This window comes from Mesoplodon densirostris, chromosome 16, assembly GCF_025265405.1.
Source record: "Mesoplodon densirostris isolate mMesDen1 chromosome 16, mMesDen1 primary haplotype, whole genome shotgun sequence".
Classification (NCBI taxonomy): domain Eukaryota; kingdom Metazoa; phylum Chordata; class Mammalia; order Artiodactyla; family Ziphiidae; genus Mesoplodon; species Mesoplodon densirostris.
The window spans coordinates 24,374,481-24,392,389 of record NC_082676.1 but is presented as its reverse complement, the minus strand read 5'-3'; the positions used below and the strand labels follow the sequence as shown (position 1 = coordinate 24,392,389).

The 17,909-nt window shown below is 43.5% G+C and overlaps 1 protein-coding gene across 2 annotated transcripts; it reads left to right on the top strand.

Moving 5' to 3' along the window:
* The first annotated feature begins 10,644 nt into the window (after nt 1-10,644).
* On the top strand, nt 10,645-17,422 carry PROCR (protein C receptor). 2 transcript variants are annotated; one of them, XM_060078050.1, is made up of 5 exons: nt 10,645-10,766; nt 10,887-11,037; nt 13,237-13,488; nt 13,880-14,158; nt 14,413-17,422. In XM_060078050.1, the coding sequence occupies exons 2-5, from the start codon at nt 10,959-10,961 to the stop codon at nt 14,529-14,531; spliced, it is 729 nt and encodes a 242-aa protein (XP_059934033.1). In that variant the 5' UTR covers nt 10,645-10,766; nt 10,887-10,958; the 3' UTR covers nt 14,532-17,422. The 2 variants fall into 2 exon arrangements, with proteins under 2 accessions (XP_059934033.1, XP_059934032.1); XM_060078049.1 differs by having other exon boundaries at nt 10,645-11,037.
* The last annotated feature ends 487 nt before the right edge of the window (nt 17,423-17,909 follow it).

Below are 17,909 nucleotides of genomic sequence, written 5' to 3'. Positions count from 1 at the left end.
ATGGAATATTATTCAGTGTTAAACAGGAAGGAAATTCTGACACATGGTACAACTTGGATGAACCTTGAGGACATGATGCTAAGTGAAATAAGCCAGCCACAAGAGAACAAATGTTGTATGACACCATTTATATGAGGTACCTAGAGTAGTCAAATGCATACAGACAGAAAGTAGAGGGTGGTTGCCAGGGGCTGGGGGAAGGGCAATGTGTTACTGTTTAATAGGTAGAGTTTCAGTTTTGCAAGATGAAAAGAGTTCTGCAGATGGATGGTGGTGATCGTTGCACAACAATGTGACTGTACTTAATGCCACTGAACTGTACACTTAAAATGGTTAGGATGGTAAATTTTATGTTATATGCATTTTACCACAATTTTCTAGATTGAAAATTTGAAAAAAAATAAATGGATAGTGGTCCCCCAAATTTCTGATGTTTTTCCATGGTGATGTTTTTCCAGACTGCCTTTTTGGAAATATCCAGTTCTTTCAAAAATATATATATATGTTCTTATGAAGGGGAAGGATATGTGCCTGCTTTGCTGATGCCCAAAGCAGATACTTCTTCTGCCTATTTAATGAGACAGAATTAGCATTACAACACCCCAGGCTGAAGGAAGGAAGAGCATAGGGTCCTGCAGGGTTCCCCACTCAGTCTACCAGTTCTGTAGGTCGCAACTCTGACGCTGGGGAGAAGCAAAAAAGCCTAACAGAATGAAAATCCTTTCAGCAAATATTTATTGAGAGCCTTATAATAATAACAACAGTATCTACTAAACTAAACTTACCAGTGTTAAGAAAAACTATCTAAAACATGTTAGTAAAGTAAAAAGATGATTATGTGACCTTTTGATGTCACAATAAAGCATTGATCAGCAAGTCTACTTAAGAGTCATCTGCCTCTGAAGAGAAATTTAACATTATTTACACAACTGATTAGGGCCCAGACATTTCACAATTCTGTTAAGTAACAGGACGGGATGATTTCCTTTTCCGTCTAGTAGAGAAGATAATCCTTAAGGTTATGGTTTTATTACCCTGTAGGACCTTAATCCATTTGAATATAATTTAGCAATATCATTTCAATATTTTTCTTTCTCCTCTCATATTATATTCTTTTGCACCACCTTCTCCCTCTATCTGAAACAACTCTTCCCCACACCTTCTGCCCTTCCCCCACTGCCATCCCTCATTTGCTCTGCAGGACCACCTTAGGCATCACCTCCTCCAAGAAGCCTTCTCTGACCCCCAGGCTAAGTTAGAGGACTCTACTCTCATAAGCTCGATCCCCCTCATGCTCCCCAACCCCAGTCCTCCACCTCCCTGGCCCTCTCTCTTAACACTTCTCACATGGTATTATCACTGTCTGCCTATACGTCTCTCTCCCCTGCTTGATTGTCTGCTTCCTGAGGAGGGATCTTGTCTGCTTCAGGACCTAGTACACAGTAAGTGCTCAATAAATGCCCACTGAATGAAAGAATGAAGCAGCCTATGAACAGCTTTAGAGGAAATAAAGGAAGACGAGATGGCTCTCAGAAGTCCGTGGAAATAGGGAGTTCCCTGTTGGTCCAGTGGTTAGGACTCAGCATTTTCACTGCTGTGGCCCAGGTTCAATCCCTGGTTGGGGAACTAAGATCCTGCAAGCTGATCCCACACGGCACGACCCCCCCCAAAAAAAAGAGGCTCCTCTTAGAAAATGAATTGTGAGCAGTTCAGAGTAAGGGAAGCATAGAGTGTAGTGGCAATTGCTATGGACTAAGATAGCAAAAATACTACGTGCCCGGATCTGTACTAAGTGGTTCACTTATATCATTTCATTCTCACCACAACTCTATGAGACAGGTATTATTATTCTCCCTATTTAACTGATGGGCTCAGGGAGGCCAGGTGGCATGCCCTATATCTCACAACTAGCAAGTGGTCAAGCTGAGATGTGAGCTCAGGCAGCTTTACCCCAGAGCCCATGGCCTCGTCCTTGGTGTTACACTCAATATCATCTCTGCTCTGGGTCCTGGGAGGAGAAAGCAGGCTGAGAAGAGAGCACAAAGATGCCCTCCGGGGTTTACAGTCCAGGAGAGAAGACAAGGGGATAGCAGGTGACAATATAGCTACAATGAAGCTACCAGGGGAGGCAATGTTCCATTGGTTTTGTGAGTAGAGTGAGAAGTCAAATATAGCTGGGGGCATACTGGAAGGCTTTCAGAAGGAAGTGGTATCCCAGCAGGGCTTTGAAGGAATGGAGAGGACATGGAGAAGTCTAGAGAAAAACAGAAGAGTAAAATATATGTAACAAGGATAGTACCTCATGAAGAATTGTCTTCAACAGCGCAAGGTTAGTTTAACACTAGAAACAATGCATTTGCCACATTAACAAATTAAAGATGGAAAATCATATGATCATTTCATTAGATGATGATAAAGGATTTGAAAAACTCAAAACATTTATGATAAAAACTCAGCAAACTGGGAATAAAAATAATCTTCCTAAAGAAAAAAAGAATCTTCCTTACTCCAATAAAGGGTACCTGGTTTTTTTTTCAATATAGCAAACATCATAAAAGCCTTCCTTTTTAAGCCAGGAAAATGAAAAGAACACTCACTTATATTTCCTTCATTTCTATTCAACATTGTACTAGAGATCAGAGCCAGAACAATAAGTTAAGAAAAAGAAACTGTATAAAAACTAGAAAGGAAGGAATAAAACTATCACTATCTACTAATGATGTGACTATGCATATAGAAAATCGAAAGAATCTACAAATAATTATTGAAATAAATAAAATAGTTAAGGTTTCTAGATACAAAATCAATGCAATAAAATTATCAGTATCTCTATATACCAGGAATAAACAGAACATGAAATTTCTTGTAATTACCATTGTCAATAACATTTTAAAATATGAAGGACCTAGGGAAAAAAATCTAACAAAGGATGGGCAAGATGTCTACAGAGAAACTCATGTAACTCTGGGAGACATCAAAGGAGATAGAAATAAATGAAGAGATATACTCTATCATGTGTTGGACAATTCAATGTTGTGAAGATGTCAATTTTCCCCAAAGCCATTAACACACTAAATGCAATACCAACTAAAATCCCAAAAACTTGACAAAATGATTCTAAAATTTATGTATAGAAATTCAAGATTCAAAAATAGCCAAGACATGGGAATTCCCTGGTGGCCCAGTGGTTAGTACTCCGTGCTTTCACTGCCGAGGGCCCAGATTTGATCCCTGGTCAGGGAACTAGGATTCCGCAGGCTGTGTGGTGTGGCAAAAAAAAAAAAAAAAAAGCCAAGACACTCTTGAAGAACAAGGTGGGAAGACTTGATCTGCAAGAAATGAAGATGTATTATAAGTCTATACTAATTGACAGACTGTGACATTGGTGTAGGGAGATAAGAATAGGCCACTGAAACAAAAGAAACACATTTACTATAAGTCAGAGATGTCACTGCAGATCAGTAAGGAAGGGCAGACTTTCAAGAAGTGGTGCTGGGACAATGGGTTATCCACATAAGGGAAACTAATCTTTTCTTCTTTTTTTAATTTAATTTAATTTATTTATTTTTATATAGCAGGTTCTTATTAGTTATCTATTCATACATATTAGTGTATATATGTCAATCCCAATCTCCCAATTCACCCCAACACCACCACCACCTCACTTTCACCCCTTGGTGTCCAAACATTTGTTCTCTACATCTGTGTCTCTATTTCTGCCTTGCAAACCTGTTCATCTGTACCATTTATTCTTCTTCATATATGCGTTCATATATGATATTTGTTTTTCTCTTTCTGACTTACTTCACTCTGTATGACAGTCTCTAGGTCCATCCATGTCTCTACAAATGACCCAATTTCATTCCTTTTTATGGCTGAGTAATATTCCATTGTATATATGTACCACAACTTCTTTATCCATTCGCCTGTGGATGGACATTTAGGTTCCTTCCATGAACTGGCTATTTTAAATAGTGCTGCAATGAACATTGGGGTGCATGTATCTTTTTGAATTATGGATTTCTCTGGGTATATGCCCAGTAGTGGGATTGCTGGGTCTTATGGTAATTCTATTTTTAGTTTTTTGAGGAACCTCCACACTGTTCTCCATAGTGGCTGCATCAATTTACATTCCCACCAACAGTGCAAGAGGGTTCCCTTTTCTCCACAACCCCTCCAGCATTTGTTGTTTGCAGATTTTCTGATGATGCCCATTCTAACTGGTGTGAGGTGATACCTCATTGTAGTTTTGATTTGCATTTCTTTAATAACTAGTGATGCTGAGCAGCTTTTCATGTGCTTCTTGGCCATCTGTATGTCTTCTTTGGAGAGATGTCTATTTAGGCCTTCTGCCCATTTTGGGATTGGGTTGTTTGTTTCTTTAATATTGAGCTGTTTATATATTTTGGAGATTAATCTTTTGTCTGTTGATTAGTTCACAAATATTTTCTCCCATTCTGAGGGTTGTCTGTTCATCTTGTTTATGGTTTCCTTTGCTCTGCAAAAGCTTTTAAGTTTCATTAGGTCCCATTTGTTTACTTTTGGTTTTATTTCCATTACTCTAGGAGGTGGGTCAAAAAAGATCTTGCTGTGATTTATGTCAAAGTGTGTTCTTCCTATGTTTTCCTCTAAGAGTTTTATAGTGTCCGGTCTTACATTTAGGTCTTTAAACCATTTGGAGTTTATTTTTGTGTATGGTGTTAGGGAGTGTTCTAATTTCATTCTTTTACATGTAGCTGTCCAGTTTTCCCAGCACCACTTATTGAAGAGACTTTTCTCCATTGTATATCCTTGCCTCCTTTGTCATAGATTAGTTGACCATAGGTGTATGGGTTTATCTCTGGGCTTTCTATCCTGTTCCATTGATCTATATTTCTGTTTTTGTGCCAGTACCATATTGTCTTGATTACTGTAGCTTTGCAGTATAGTCTGAAGTCAGGGAGTCTGATTCCTCCAGCTCCAACTTTTTCCCTCAAGATCGCTTTGGCTTTGGCTTCCCTGGTGGCGCAATGGTTGAGAATCTGCCTGCCAATGCAGGGGACACGGGTTCAATCCCTGGTCTGGGAAGATCCCACATGCTGCGGAGCAACTAAGCCCGTGCACCACAACTACGGAGGCTGCGTGCCACAACTACTGAAGCCCACGCACCTAGAGCCCCTGCTCTGCAAAAAGAGAAGCCACCACAATGAGATGCCCATGCACCACAACGAAGAGTAGCCTCCGCTCACCGCAACTAGAGAAAGCCCGCACACAGCAACAAAGACCCAACCCAGCCAAAAATAAATAAATAAAATAAATATATTAAAAAAAAAGATTGCTTTGGCTATTCAGGGTCTTTTGTGTCTCCATACAAATTTTAAGATTTTTTTGTTCTAGCTCTGTAAAAAATGTTATTGGTAATTTGATAGGGATTGCACTGAATCTATAGATTGCTTTGGGTAATATAGTCATTTTCACAATATTGATTCTTCCAATCCAAGAACATGGTATATCTCTCCATTTGTTTGTGTCATCTTTGATTTCTTTCATCAGTGTTTTATAGTTTTCTGAGTATAGGTCTTTTACCTCCTTAGGTAGGTTTATTCCTAGGTATTTTATTCTTTTTGTTGCAGTAGTGCATGGGAGTTTCCTTAATTTCTCTTTCTGATCTTTTCTTGTAGGCGTATAGGAATACAAGAGATTTCTGTGCATTAATTTTGTATCCTGCAACTTTACCAAATTCATTGATTAGCTCTAGTAGTTTTCTGGTGGCATCTTTAGGATTGTCTCTGTATGGTATCATGTCATCTGCAAACAGTGACAGTTTTACTTCTTTTCCAATTTGTATTCCTTTTATTTCTTTTTCTTCCCTGATTGCCACGGCTAGGACTTCCAAAACTATGTTGGATAATAGTGGTGAGAGCGGACATCTTTGTCTTGTTCCTAATCTTAGAGGAGAGGCTTTCAGTTTTTCACCATTGAGAATGATGTTTGCTGTGGGTTTGTCGTATATGGCCTTTATTATGTTGAGGTAGAAGGAAACTAATCTTGACCTCTATTTCCCACCATACACCTAAAGGTGAAAGACAAAAGTATAAAGCTTTTGAAAATAAATAGGAGAATATCTTCGTGATCCCAGAGTAGGGAAGGATTTCTCGAACAAGGAACAAATAGCATGAACTAACAGAAAAGATGATAAAGTTGACCGGCTTAAAATTAGGAATTTCTGTTTATCTAAAGATAAGATAAAGAAAGTGAAAAGATAACATTTGTGTGCTCTGTGTTCAGGAAACCAGAAGGAGCAGGTTTGGCTGAGACTGGAATACGTGGAAAGATAAGGCTGGAAAGATAAGCAGGTACCAAGCCAGGAAGGCCAGGCTCCCACCAGTTGCTAGACAGGCAGGAGAGGGAATCATCCTACTTTAGGGGCTTCTTTTTGTGTTTCCTAAGTTGGGGTGTGTGAGTGTGTACAGGGGGAAATCTCGAGGAAGATTCATATCTATTCCTTTGCCTCTCCTTCAGGAAATCCTACTTAATGTCTGCCCTCCATTCTTCCTGTTGCACAGTCAGTTCTGTTTGCTGCCCCCAAAGCCAAGTTCCTTTCTTATCTCTCCCACCTACTGAATACGTACTGTGTTCTGGCACTTTGTATGAGTCACCTCATTTACTCTTTTAGGATGGCCCGATAGTTAAGAAAACATATTTGGGATACAACTCACTTGGATGTGAGATCTGTCTTTACTAGTTGGGTGTCTTCCAGCAGGTCAAGTCACTGTTCTATGCCTCTGTGTCCTCAACTGTAAAACGGGAGTAATGGCTATGTCTTCCTAATTTTCACAGGGCACTAGTGAGAATAAAACACAAGTACTCTGCTGACTTAATACCATGCTTAGCACATTGTAAGCTCTCAATACATGTTATTGTTATTATTTCACATCCTAAGGGGTAGGTGATCTCTGAAGGGACCACACTCCGCTGTTATCTGTTGTTATCTGAGTTGGCCCTGGTTGCTTCAACTGCCTCTCTTCAGTAGCTAACAGGGAGGGAGAGGGCTGGTCCTGTGAAGTCCCGCCAGGCACTCTGCCAGTCCCCAGCTCAGCCTAGCTCCTACGGCCCTGGCAGGGCCTCTCCTCACCTACTGGGGCTGCACCGGCACTGGCCCCTGCTCAGCTTCCTGTCTCCCTTATCTACCCCCAACATGTGTGCTCTGCAGTGGGAAATGCTACCACTTGCTTCCTTTACTCAGCAGGACCCTCATTCTTTAGGCCGAAGTCAAATCCCAGCAGCTGGCCCTGTGCCCACTCTGCTCAGGGGTTTTCTGCCCCTCAGCCACCCAGGCCAGATGCAGCAGAGGCTCTTCCCCCAACCCTCACCCCTAGCTTTAGAAAGGGAATGGGGACGCCCCTTAAGCTGCCCCCACTTTCCAGCTTCCCCAGACCCAGTACTCTCTTTGTTCTCCCTGTACCCAACCCCATACACCCATCCTCTTTGAGTTCCAATCTCTGCTCTGAACTTCTCAACTCTGTGACCTTGGGCCAGTTAATTACGCTTTCTATCCTTTAATTATCCAATCAGTCACATGGAGACAACGAGCCTGGTGCTATCTGCCCCAGAGGAAGCGATAAAGATGTAGCACTTAGTATAAATTTTTGGCACATTTTATATTATACGTAACATAAATATTCAAGCACGTTGGAAGTATGTGTTCAAAAATATACTGATGGAGAGTTATCTCCTCAAATTTTTGAGATACTATGTGGTGGTTAAATTCACAAACTTTGGCATCAGAGAGATGTGGGTTCAGATTATAGCTTTTGTTATATGACCTTAGGTAAGTCACCTACCCTCTCAAAGCCTCAGTTTCTTTATTAGTAAAATGATGTTAATGAAACCCACCTGGTAGGGCTGGCATATGAATGTGAGATTATTTGTGTAAAGAGCTTAACACTGTTCCTAGCCAGGATAAATGTTACCTATAATAATTGTTGTCTCTGCTATTTAATTTTCAGGACACTGGTGTGTGAGGAGGGTGCTTGGGAAATAGCTGTAGCTGCTGCCACTTCTGTCCATGACAGATCTTAGCTTGGTGGGAAAGATCTCTCTGTAATTCGCTCTGTGCATATTGGTGTGGATCCACTTTAACCCCAGTGACCCAGGCCCTATCTGCTTAGATCAAAGACTCACAGCTCTCAATTCCAAATTGGTTCAATCATATGCTTTATTACCCTCCATCCCAAAGTACCCTTCTAAGCCCCCAAGGGAGAAAAAAGGCAAAGCAAAAATGCACAAACTCACTAGGAATCAGATAAAGCAAAGTAAAACCAAAACAAAGTGCCATTTTACACCCAACCATCTGACGTCAATGGCTAGCAAGGAGGTAGAGTTAGGGAACTCTCACGCACTGCTGGGGTATAAATTGGCCCAACCTTTTTGTAAATCAGTTTGGCAATATCTAGTAAAATTGAAGGTATGCATATACCCTATGACTCAGCAATGCTACTCCCAGGTTTGCACCTACAAAAACTCTCCCACCCATGCACAAGAAAATGTTTATAAGAACATTCATACCGGCACTGTTTATAACAACAAAAACCTGAAAAAAAGACTGTAATGTCTAACAACAGGAGAATGGATAAATAAATTGTGATATAGTCATAAGATGGCATATTACAGAGCAGTGGAAATTAATGGACCTACACGGCAACATGAATGAATCATTAATATGTCAGGTAAAAAAAGCAAACTGCAGAGAAATACGAGCACTTCAATACTATTTCTATAAAGCTCAACTTATGCAAAATACCACTATATATTACTTAAGGATATATGCATATGTTGTGCAAGTATACAGAAATGTAAGGATATAAAAAATAGCAAATTCTGATTAGTGGTTACTTTGGTGGTGGGGCACGGGGGAGAGAGATGCAGTTGAGGAGGAGTACGGAGAGGGCTGCAATTATATTGGTAATATTTTATTTCTTATGCTGAGTAGTGGGGCCTTGTATGTTTGTAATAAAATTCAAGCGTGAATTAATTCTTCAAATATGAATTATTTCATAATATTTTTTTTACAAAAGGCAAGACAATATAATTGGCAGTGATTTAAGTCCTTTTGCTTTCCTGAGTCCCAGTCCAGGAAAACAAGGCCCCCATTCTCCTTCTAACTAGACCACTTTGACGAACTGGAAAAAACTTTGTTGTTTCTATGCTGGTTTATAACAACTGAGAGGTGAGTATGGACACTCTTGCATATTTTCAGCTCAGAGACTGGGAGTCTGGTATGTGCCTAGGGTTTGCCCCAATTCTACTATGACATCTACTCTCCCTCCAAGAAACAGTACATAAAATAAAAAGTTAAAGTCCCCCCTCAGCCCTTTATCTAATCCCATTCCCCAGGGGTAATCTCTACAGATGGTACCCTTCCAGGCATTTTCCCTATGCATATATAAATACATAGATAGACACATAAAGTTTTTTTAAAATATAAGAATGGAATTAAATATGGATTACTTGGACAGAAGTAAAAATTTTAAACTAAAAATATATGGAATTTTACTATATGTATCATTTACTATATAAATTGTTCTGCAGTTCCTTTTTTCATTTATCAGTGTCTCATGTCAACACATCAGTTCATGTGTCTTCTACCACAATCTGTTACTTAAACTTCTATTTTTAATTCAACAAGAGATATATGATCACATTCTAGATGCAAAATTTTCAAACAATACAGACAGAGTGATAAAATCCTTCACAAAATAGAGTGAGAAAGCCTTTCACAAGATTGTCACCCCTAACGCATACACCAAACACACACACACGCACACACACACAAATACACTTAATCTCAGGTCCCTCCCTGGAGATGAACTACTGCTATATTTGACGTACATCTTTCCAGATTCCTTTACTCCCATAAAGAAATAGGTTGTTTAGTTGTTGTGTACGTGGCTGACACATAAATGGGTCTAAACTGTACATAATATTCTGTAACTTACTCTTGGTAATTTATGCTTATAATCACTATCTCACCGAGTCATCCATTAGCTGATATTTATTATTTATTATGCTATTATTTATGATGTGCACTGTTCCAGGCACAGTAGCAAATAAGATGGACAGCCTCTATCCTCATGGAGCTTACATTCTGATGGGACATTCAGACAATAAACATGTAAATGAATAAGTAAAATCATTTCAGGTAGTGCTAAGTAATATGATGAAAACAGAGTGGGCATTGGGCAGAAAGGGTTTTTTTAACAACTGCACGGTATCCCACAGTATAGATTAACATAGTTTGGGAGAGTGACTTTCAAATTTTTCTACTTGCTTCCTAGAGTAAGAAATAAACTTTACACTGCTACCCAATATCCACCATAGAAATATACACACACAGAACCAACACACACACATATACAACTGAACAAATATTTCATGAAATAATGTTTACCCTTATTAAGGATGATGCACTGAAAACTTTTATACTGTTCTATGTCATTCTTTTATTATTTTTTTTAATTCCTTACATCTCTCTGAGCCTCAGTTTCCCCACCAGGAACATGCTGATCTCAACATCCTAGAATCTGCTCTAAGTTGATGCCCCACCCCCTGACTCAGCGAAGGCAGGACTTCTCTCTGGCCCTTCTCCCCCTTTTCCGCTCCCTGTTCCTCAGAAGTGGCCAGGGAAAAGGGAAAAGGCAGGTCCCTGCAGGCAGGAGAGTGTGATTCAGGGTGGGGCAGAGGGAGGGAAAGAGAGAGGCCCGCCTCCTAGTAGGAAATGAGACTGGGTAAGAATAACACTTTATAAGCCTGCCGACCTCTTTCTCTTCCCATGCCCTGGCCACCTTCCAGCCTCCTCCGTCCAGTCTCCTCCCCTCCCAGACAGTCCTCGCTTCTTTTTCCCCTAGGCTGCAGTCAGCCTGAGCCCCCAGCCTGCCAGAGCCAAGAGCCCAGGTGGGGTAGAGAACCTCGGCTACAGGATGTTGACAACACTGCTGCCCCTGCTGCCACTACTGCTCCTGCCCCGCTGGGCCCTCTGTAGCCAGGAAGCCTCAGATGGTGAGTCCAGGGCACATCTCGTGCCCCGGGATGGTTCTGGAGACTCTCAGCCTGTCTGGGTACACAGGCAAGACCAGAGGGGAGCTTATCCCACAGTGTCTGTGTCTGCAGCCGGCTGGATCTCTCCAGGGGGCAGGCAGGTCCTGGGGACTGGTTCGTGTCCCAAAGCCAAGGTGAGGAAGCATAGTTCAGCCCCTGGGAAGGGGGAGATGCAGGAGGCTGGGGGGAAACAAGAATGGAAAAATGGGAAAGGGGCTTGTAGAAAGGGTGAGAGAATTAGCCATGGGGAGAGAGGAAAGATGGGGCGAAGTCTGGAGAGGGAGGTCTGGGGGTGATGGTGGATGGAGGTGAGTTTAGGGAAGATGGGAAGAGACTTAGGGATGAGACGAGAGATGGAAGGAATGAGAGACACTGGGAGAACTGATGGGAGACTTGGGGAAAGACTGGGGCTGAGACCTGTGAGGCAGAAGAGGAGACTAGAGAAGGTGGAGGAAGACTGGGGGCAGCTGGTGAGGGGAAACGCAGGGGAGAGACAAGCTGCGGTTGATGGGAGAACTTGTGAGAGATCAGGCTGCCACAGTGGCTCCATTTAAGCAGGGAAGGGGAGTTACTGCCTTGCACTGTAATTGCACAGGGGCCTCGTCTCCCCTCTCCCACAGCCTCTGTAGCTTCAGTCTCCCCCTCAGAGAGGGAGCAAATAATAACCAGTATTCAGTCAGTGCTCACTATGCTTAAGACGTGTATTGACTCATTTCACTCCCACAAAATCTTTACAAGGTGGGTGATATTATTACCTCCATTTTACAAAGGAGGAGACTGGTCAAAGCAGTTAAGAACCTTGCCTGGGGGTGACCCACAGAGCAATACTCGTTCACATCTGCAGACACAGAGCACAACTTCTCAGAGGCAAACGTGGACGAGACACACGCCCCCACGGAGATTTACAACGCCAGACTCATTCCCCCCTCAGACATTCTCTGGGCACCAACTCCATGCCGGGCCCTAAGTAGGTGTAGGAGGCAGAGATAACCAGACATGATTCTGTAGCCTATAGGAATGGAAGCCTGTGTGTTTGGAGACAGTTATGCAGAATCTGGGATCGCTGAAACTGACCCACTGTGTCTGGGAGGGTAAAGAGGAGAAGCATTAGGAAAACTTCTTCAAGGGGAGGGCAACAGAGCTGGGTCTTAAAGCATGAACAGAAGTTTGCCAGGAGGCACAGCAACCCTGGCATGCTATTCACATGTTACCTGAAAGGCAGCATGACGGACTCCAAGTACTTTGAGGTACTATCTAAGCACAGGGAAGAGGCCAAAAAAGGCAGGTGGGGCCCAGTCTCCGGCAGCCTTGAATGTCAGGCTAAAGCCTTTGGACTTGATTCTATGGACAGATATCCTATGGGGAGACAGTATAGTTGAGTGGCTAAGAGTGCTGGGCTCAGACTGCCTGCATGCTAACCTTGACTCTGCTATGCCACTTTCACCTGTTTTCCACATGGACTGGGGTTAATAACAGTAGCTACTGCATCAAGTTAATGGAAGGAAGGCACAAATAAGATAATGATGCATGTAAAGTACAGTGCCCAGGTCATAATAAGCACCTAATGGCTATTACTATTGTTGTTGTTGATAGGGGACTGTGTCCCTGGAGGATTTTTAAGCAGAAGGACATAATCTTATTTCTGGGCCAGGTGGAGGGCAGATTAGAAGGGGTGAGACTGAAAGATGAGTGGAGGGGGGATGAGGAAGGAAGTTACTACTCCAGGACAGATGAGAACCACTAAGGCCTGAAGTGGGGCAGTGGCAGAGGAGACAGAGAACAGGAGATGGAATTGGGACTTCATTGTAGGTCAGGATTTGTTAACCAACCGGAAATGGTTGGGGGAGGAAGGGGTGAGAGAGAGAAAGCAGACCAGAGTGGCTCTTCCACTGACCGTCTGGATTATCCTGGGGCAAGTGGCTCCTGCACTTCTAGCCTCAGTTTCCTCATCTGTATAAACAAAGATAATAACCTCTGTCCTGCCTTCCTGGCAGGGTTCCTGAGAGCGTCAAATGGAAGGAAGGGTGGGAGGGCACTTTATGGTTTAGGAAGGGCCAAGAAGGTGGGCGGCCGACCTCTGGGTGAGGAGTTATTATCTCGGGTTACACGCCGACCCCTCCCACGCCGGCCTGGGCCCGACGCGCTGACTCCTGCCCCCAGGCCCGCGGTACCTCCACATGATCCAGGACTCCTACTTCCTCAACCCCTCTGAAGTGTGGCACCGGGGCAACGCGACGCTGGGGGAGGTCCTGACGCACGTTCTGGAAGGCCCGGGCAACAACGTCTCGATCCAACAGCTGCAGCCCTTGCAGGAGCCCGAGAGCTGGGCTCTCACAAAGAACAGCCTGAATCGCTACCTGCAGGAGTTCCTAGGCCTGGTGCAGGTGGTGCACCACGAGCGGGGCGTGGCCTGTGAGTGACGCACGCAGGGGCGGGGGCTGGCGAGGGGGGGCCCTCGAGGTGGGAGGCGCGGCCTATGGGCGGGACATAACTGGGGGGCGGGTCTGTGGAGGAACCGGGCGGGGCCAAGTTCTGGGATAGGTGTCCTTGCCGGGCGTGGTCTTTTTGCCTTTGCTGATTGCTGGGTGGGAGATTGAGGCTGGAGAAGAGTGGGGGTCCTAGCTGACGTACTGTACTGTCCGTCAGGCCCTCTTCCTGCTGGCATGACCTCGGGGTAGCCCCTATTAAGAGGCCCTGTCCTGATCTACCCTGCACCCTGAAAGCTCACTTCCCCCTGGCGGATACGCCCCGAAACCTGACACCCTTCCACATAGCCCCCTGACCCTGAATCCCCCATCTACAGTTCCTCTGACCATTCGCTGCTTCCTGGGATGTGAGCTGCCTCCTGAGGGCTTGAAAGCCCGTGTCTTCTTCGAAGTGGCTGTGAATGGGAGCTCCTTTTTGAGTTTCCAACCGAAGACAGCCTCATGGACAGCAGGGCCTCAGGCACCTTCCAATGTGATCACATACGCCATGGAGCAGCTCAACAAGTACAATCGTACTCGGTACGAACTGCGGGAATTTCTGCAGGACACCTGTGTGCAGTACATGCAGAAGCACATCACCGGGAACAACTCGAAAGGTATGGTGGGATCGGGGAGGGTCCTGTGTGTTGGGTGGGTTCCAGGCAAATGCGTGGACCTGAAGGATGGATACCTTGAGCAACAGGAGGCCCAAGGCTGGCGGTTTGGGACAGAGTACACACACCTTCCGTAAATTGGTGAACTAGCCCTCCCTGCCCCGCTTCCTTTGGGGAAGGAATCCCTTGGGGTTCGATTCAAACAATGGACTCCTTGGGGGTATGTTCTTCAAGCTAACTCTCCGCATGTTCTGCAGGAAGCCAAGTAGGCCGCTCCTACACTTCGCTGGTCCTGGGCATCCTGGTCGGCTGTTTCATCATCACTGGAGTGGCTGTAGGCATCTTCTTGTGCACAGGTGGACGGCGGCGGTGTTAATTACTCTCCAGCCCTCTCTGAAAAAGAACTAGACTGATGGGGCCTGGCAAAGGAAGATCTCAGCTCAGTGCAAAACTGTGCAGATTCTCCATCTGGGACATTATACTCCAGAAGATTTAGAATGGCAGCTCATTTCTTCTCCGAGACCCGCCCACCAAGAGTTTGAGGAAGGGGAGGGGAGGAGCCTAGGTAGACAGGGTAGTTGGTTTGCTAAGAACCTAAGAACTGGCACCTTCACTGAACTGGTCTGAGAAGTGAATGCTTATCTATGTTTGTGGAAAACAGATGATGGAGTTGGGGAGACGGAGGTGGTCTGTGGCTCACCCATCTTCCAAAGACAGAATCACCTGAGGTGTTCAAAACACAACCAAATAAAACAAGTCATCCACAACCCAAACAACCAACATTCAGTGCTTCTGGGTATGTTAGACTTGGGAAGGGACACTGGTATTATACAATAGAGGTAGAAATAACCAGAGAAATGATGGAAGTGTGCAATCGAAGTAATATGGGAGCAAGGAATTATTAATTAATCAATTAATAGTAACATTAATAAAATTCCTTACTTATGAATACAGCATTATTATTTCCTCTACTTGGCAAAACTTTGGGGAAAGTAGCCTATACCCTTTGCTTCTGCTTCCTCACCACCCACTCTCTCTTCAACCCACTGCAATCTGACTTCTCTGTAAACTGCTCTAAGATCATCAATGACCTCTAATTGTGAAACCTTCATCTTCCATGATATCTGCAACATTTCACTTTGTGGACTAGGACTCTCTTTTCACCCCAACTTCTGAGACAGCATAGTTCTCATCTTTAAAAAACTGTTCTGGCTGCTCAATCAATCCCTTTGCCTGTGTCACCTTCCTCAATTCACCTTTGAAATGTTGACTTCCTTAGAATTCCTTTTTTTGGCTCCTTTTGTTCCCCTTTAAACTGTACCCTTTCTGGTGACCTACTAACTTCCATGACTTCAAATACTGTCCCCGTTTTACCTCTATGAGCCAGGCATTTAACTTCTTCAAGTCTTAGTTTCTTCATAAACGAAAGGTATAATAAAATATACTAAAAGGGTATAATAAAAACAATACCTATCTCACAGAGGCATTATAAGTATTAAATGAGATAATATATATAAGGTAACATATATATACTCAATAAATATAGCCCTTGCTGCTGACCTCCAGACCCCCCCCATTTGCCTCGCTTCTTGAAAATCATCTGTACCTTAATATTTTGCAGACATTTCAGAGTCAACATGTTCAAAATGAAATTCCATATCTGTCTCCCCAAACCTGGTCTCCCTCTTCTGTTTACTCTCAGTTAAACAGAATTACCATCAAATCATATCAATGTAGAGACCTCACTGTTAACCTTTATTTACTCCCTTTTTATCCCAACCTATAAAATACAATATCTGTAGAATCCTCTCCCTCCTTTCCACTCTATTGCTTTTGTTCAAGATGTCATAATTCATCTCTTTCTCTCTGGTAGGCACAGAGGTGTACCACCCAGTTCTGCCTTCAAGAAAAGATGTGCTGTTCAGCTACAGGAAGTATAGTCAGCAGATAGCCTCTAGCTGCTTCAGTTCCTTTAGGGTCTGCCTCACCCACAGAGAACAGTCCTGCACAAGGTCATGCTCATCCTGGGGCTGTCTTCATCCAGTGCCTGAACGAAGCAGGGGGTATAAAGTTTCAGCCATTCTGACCCACTGTATTTCTGATGAGCTGTGTTCATTCCAGAGCTCCTCACCAGGTTGGCTGGGTCTTTATTGGATCTACACTACAGTCTGATTTCTTCCTCTATTCAATCCTGCTTCCTCCCCGTAGTTAATAATATCTTGCATCTCAAACCCTGTCTTGGCATCTGCTTCCAGAAGGCCCAACCTGTGATTGACAATCTTGCTCTCTGTCTATCTCCAAATTGAGAAAGTCTATCAATCTTTTGACTGGACCATGGCAATAGCTCTTCCTCATTTTTCTCCTGGTCTCTAATTTCTCTAATCCTCTACATGGCAATAAAAATATATACTTCTGATCATGTCATTGTTCTGTTTTTCCAATTTCCCATATTTATTGAGCTAAATTCAGAATCTGCAAAATGACTGGCAAGGCCTTGTAAAATCTGGCCCCATCTTACTTTTCAAATTTTTTTCCCTACCACTTCTCTTCACCCAACTGTGCTTTAGATTTACCAATTTTAAAAGCATATTTTTATTTTTATTTTATTTATTTATTTTTTATGGTACGTGGGCCTCTCACTGTTGTGGCCTCTCCCGTTGTGGAGCACAGGCTCCAGACGCGCAGGCTCAGCGGCCATGGCTCACGGGCGCAGCAGCTCCGCAGCACGTGGGATCCTCCCGGACCGGGGCATGAACCCGTGTCCCCTGCATTGGCAGGCGGACTCTCAACCACTGCGCCACCAGGGAAGCTCTTAAAAGCATATTTTTAAATGACAGAAGTAATACAACAACAGTAGCAACAGAGAGGTTTACAAAGAGAAAAGTGAAAGACCACTGCTTTCCCCTTCTCCCCAAAACCTTACCTCAAAGTTATGCCAAGACTCTTAGTTGCAAGCAACAGAAATCAGCTCTGCCAACTTAAGGGGGAAATAAATATATCAGAAGGCTATCAAGTAATCCTCAGAGTTTGGGGGAAGGCCAGCTAATCAAGCTCAGAAAATAGAACCAGGGATGACAAAGTCACAGCACAGGAATGGTCTAATTAAGGATACCACAGCTGAAACCACTACCTTCATCACCACTGCATGGTGCCATCTTAAATGAATACTACCCTGTCCCTTGTGTCTTACACTATTTGTTCAAGATTCAAGGTCCTGATGGAAGCATTCAAATGGTCACGCCTAGATCATGTTGCCTTTGCCATAGTTATAAGGAGGTGGTGGGGAGGGAAACTTTAAGTATCTTTGGTTTCTTTGAATTAAAACTCATGCCTTCATGTTCTAGAATTTATGCTTTTTCTAGTCTTTCTAAAACTAAGGGAATCAGAGGAATCTGAGGGGGAAGGGGTGGGATTTGTGTATGGGTAAGATATGACCATGCACAGATAGGAAACATAGACGGAATAGCTTAAATAATGGCATAGAGTTAGAAAAAAGCAGAGTAAATTTTAGGAAGGATAACCAGCCCAGTGGGACTGGAGAATGGAAGAATGGTGGAAAATGAGACTGGAAATCAGGCTGGGGTTTCATTGTACTGGGCCGCTAAAGCCTGGTGAAAGAGTGTGTTTTTTAGGTGGTAAAAACCTGGGGAATTATTAAAGCTGGTTGGATAGAAAACTGCTGAAGTCTTCTTTCCCCTTCCAGCTGCGTTGCGTTTTTCTTTTGGCTGCGCCCTGCTGCATGTGGGATCTTATT

Coding starts and splice junctions, on each gene's coding strand:
- PROCR (XM_060078050.1), top strand. CDS start 10,959: ATGTTGACAACACTGCTGCCCCTGCTGCCACTACTGCTCCTGCCCCGC. Junction 11,038..13,236: donor TAGCCAGGAAGCCTCAGATG/GTGAGTCCAGGG, acceptor TCCTGCCCCCAG/GCCCGCGGTACCTCCACATG. Junction 14,159..14,412: donor CACCGGGAACAACTCGAAAG/GTATGGTGGGAT, acceptor CATGTTCTGCAG/GAAGCCAAGTAGGCCGCTCC.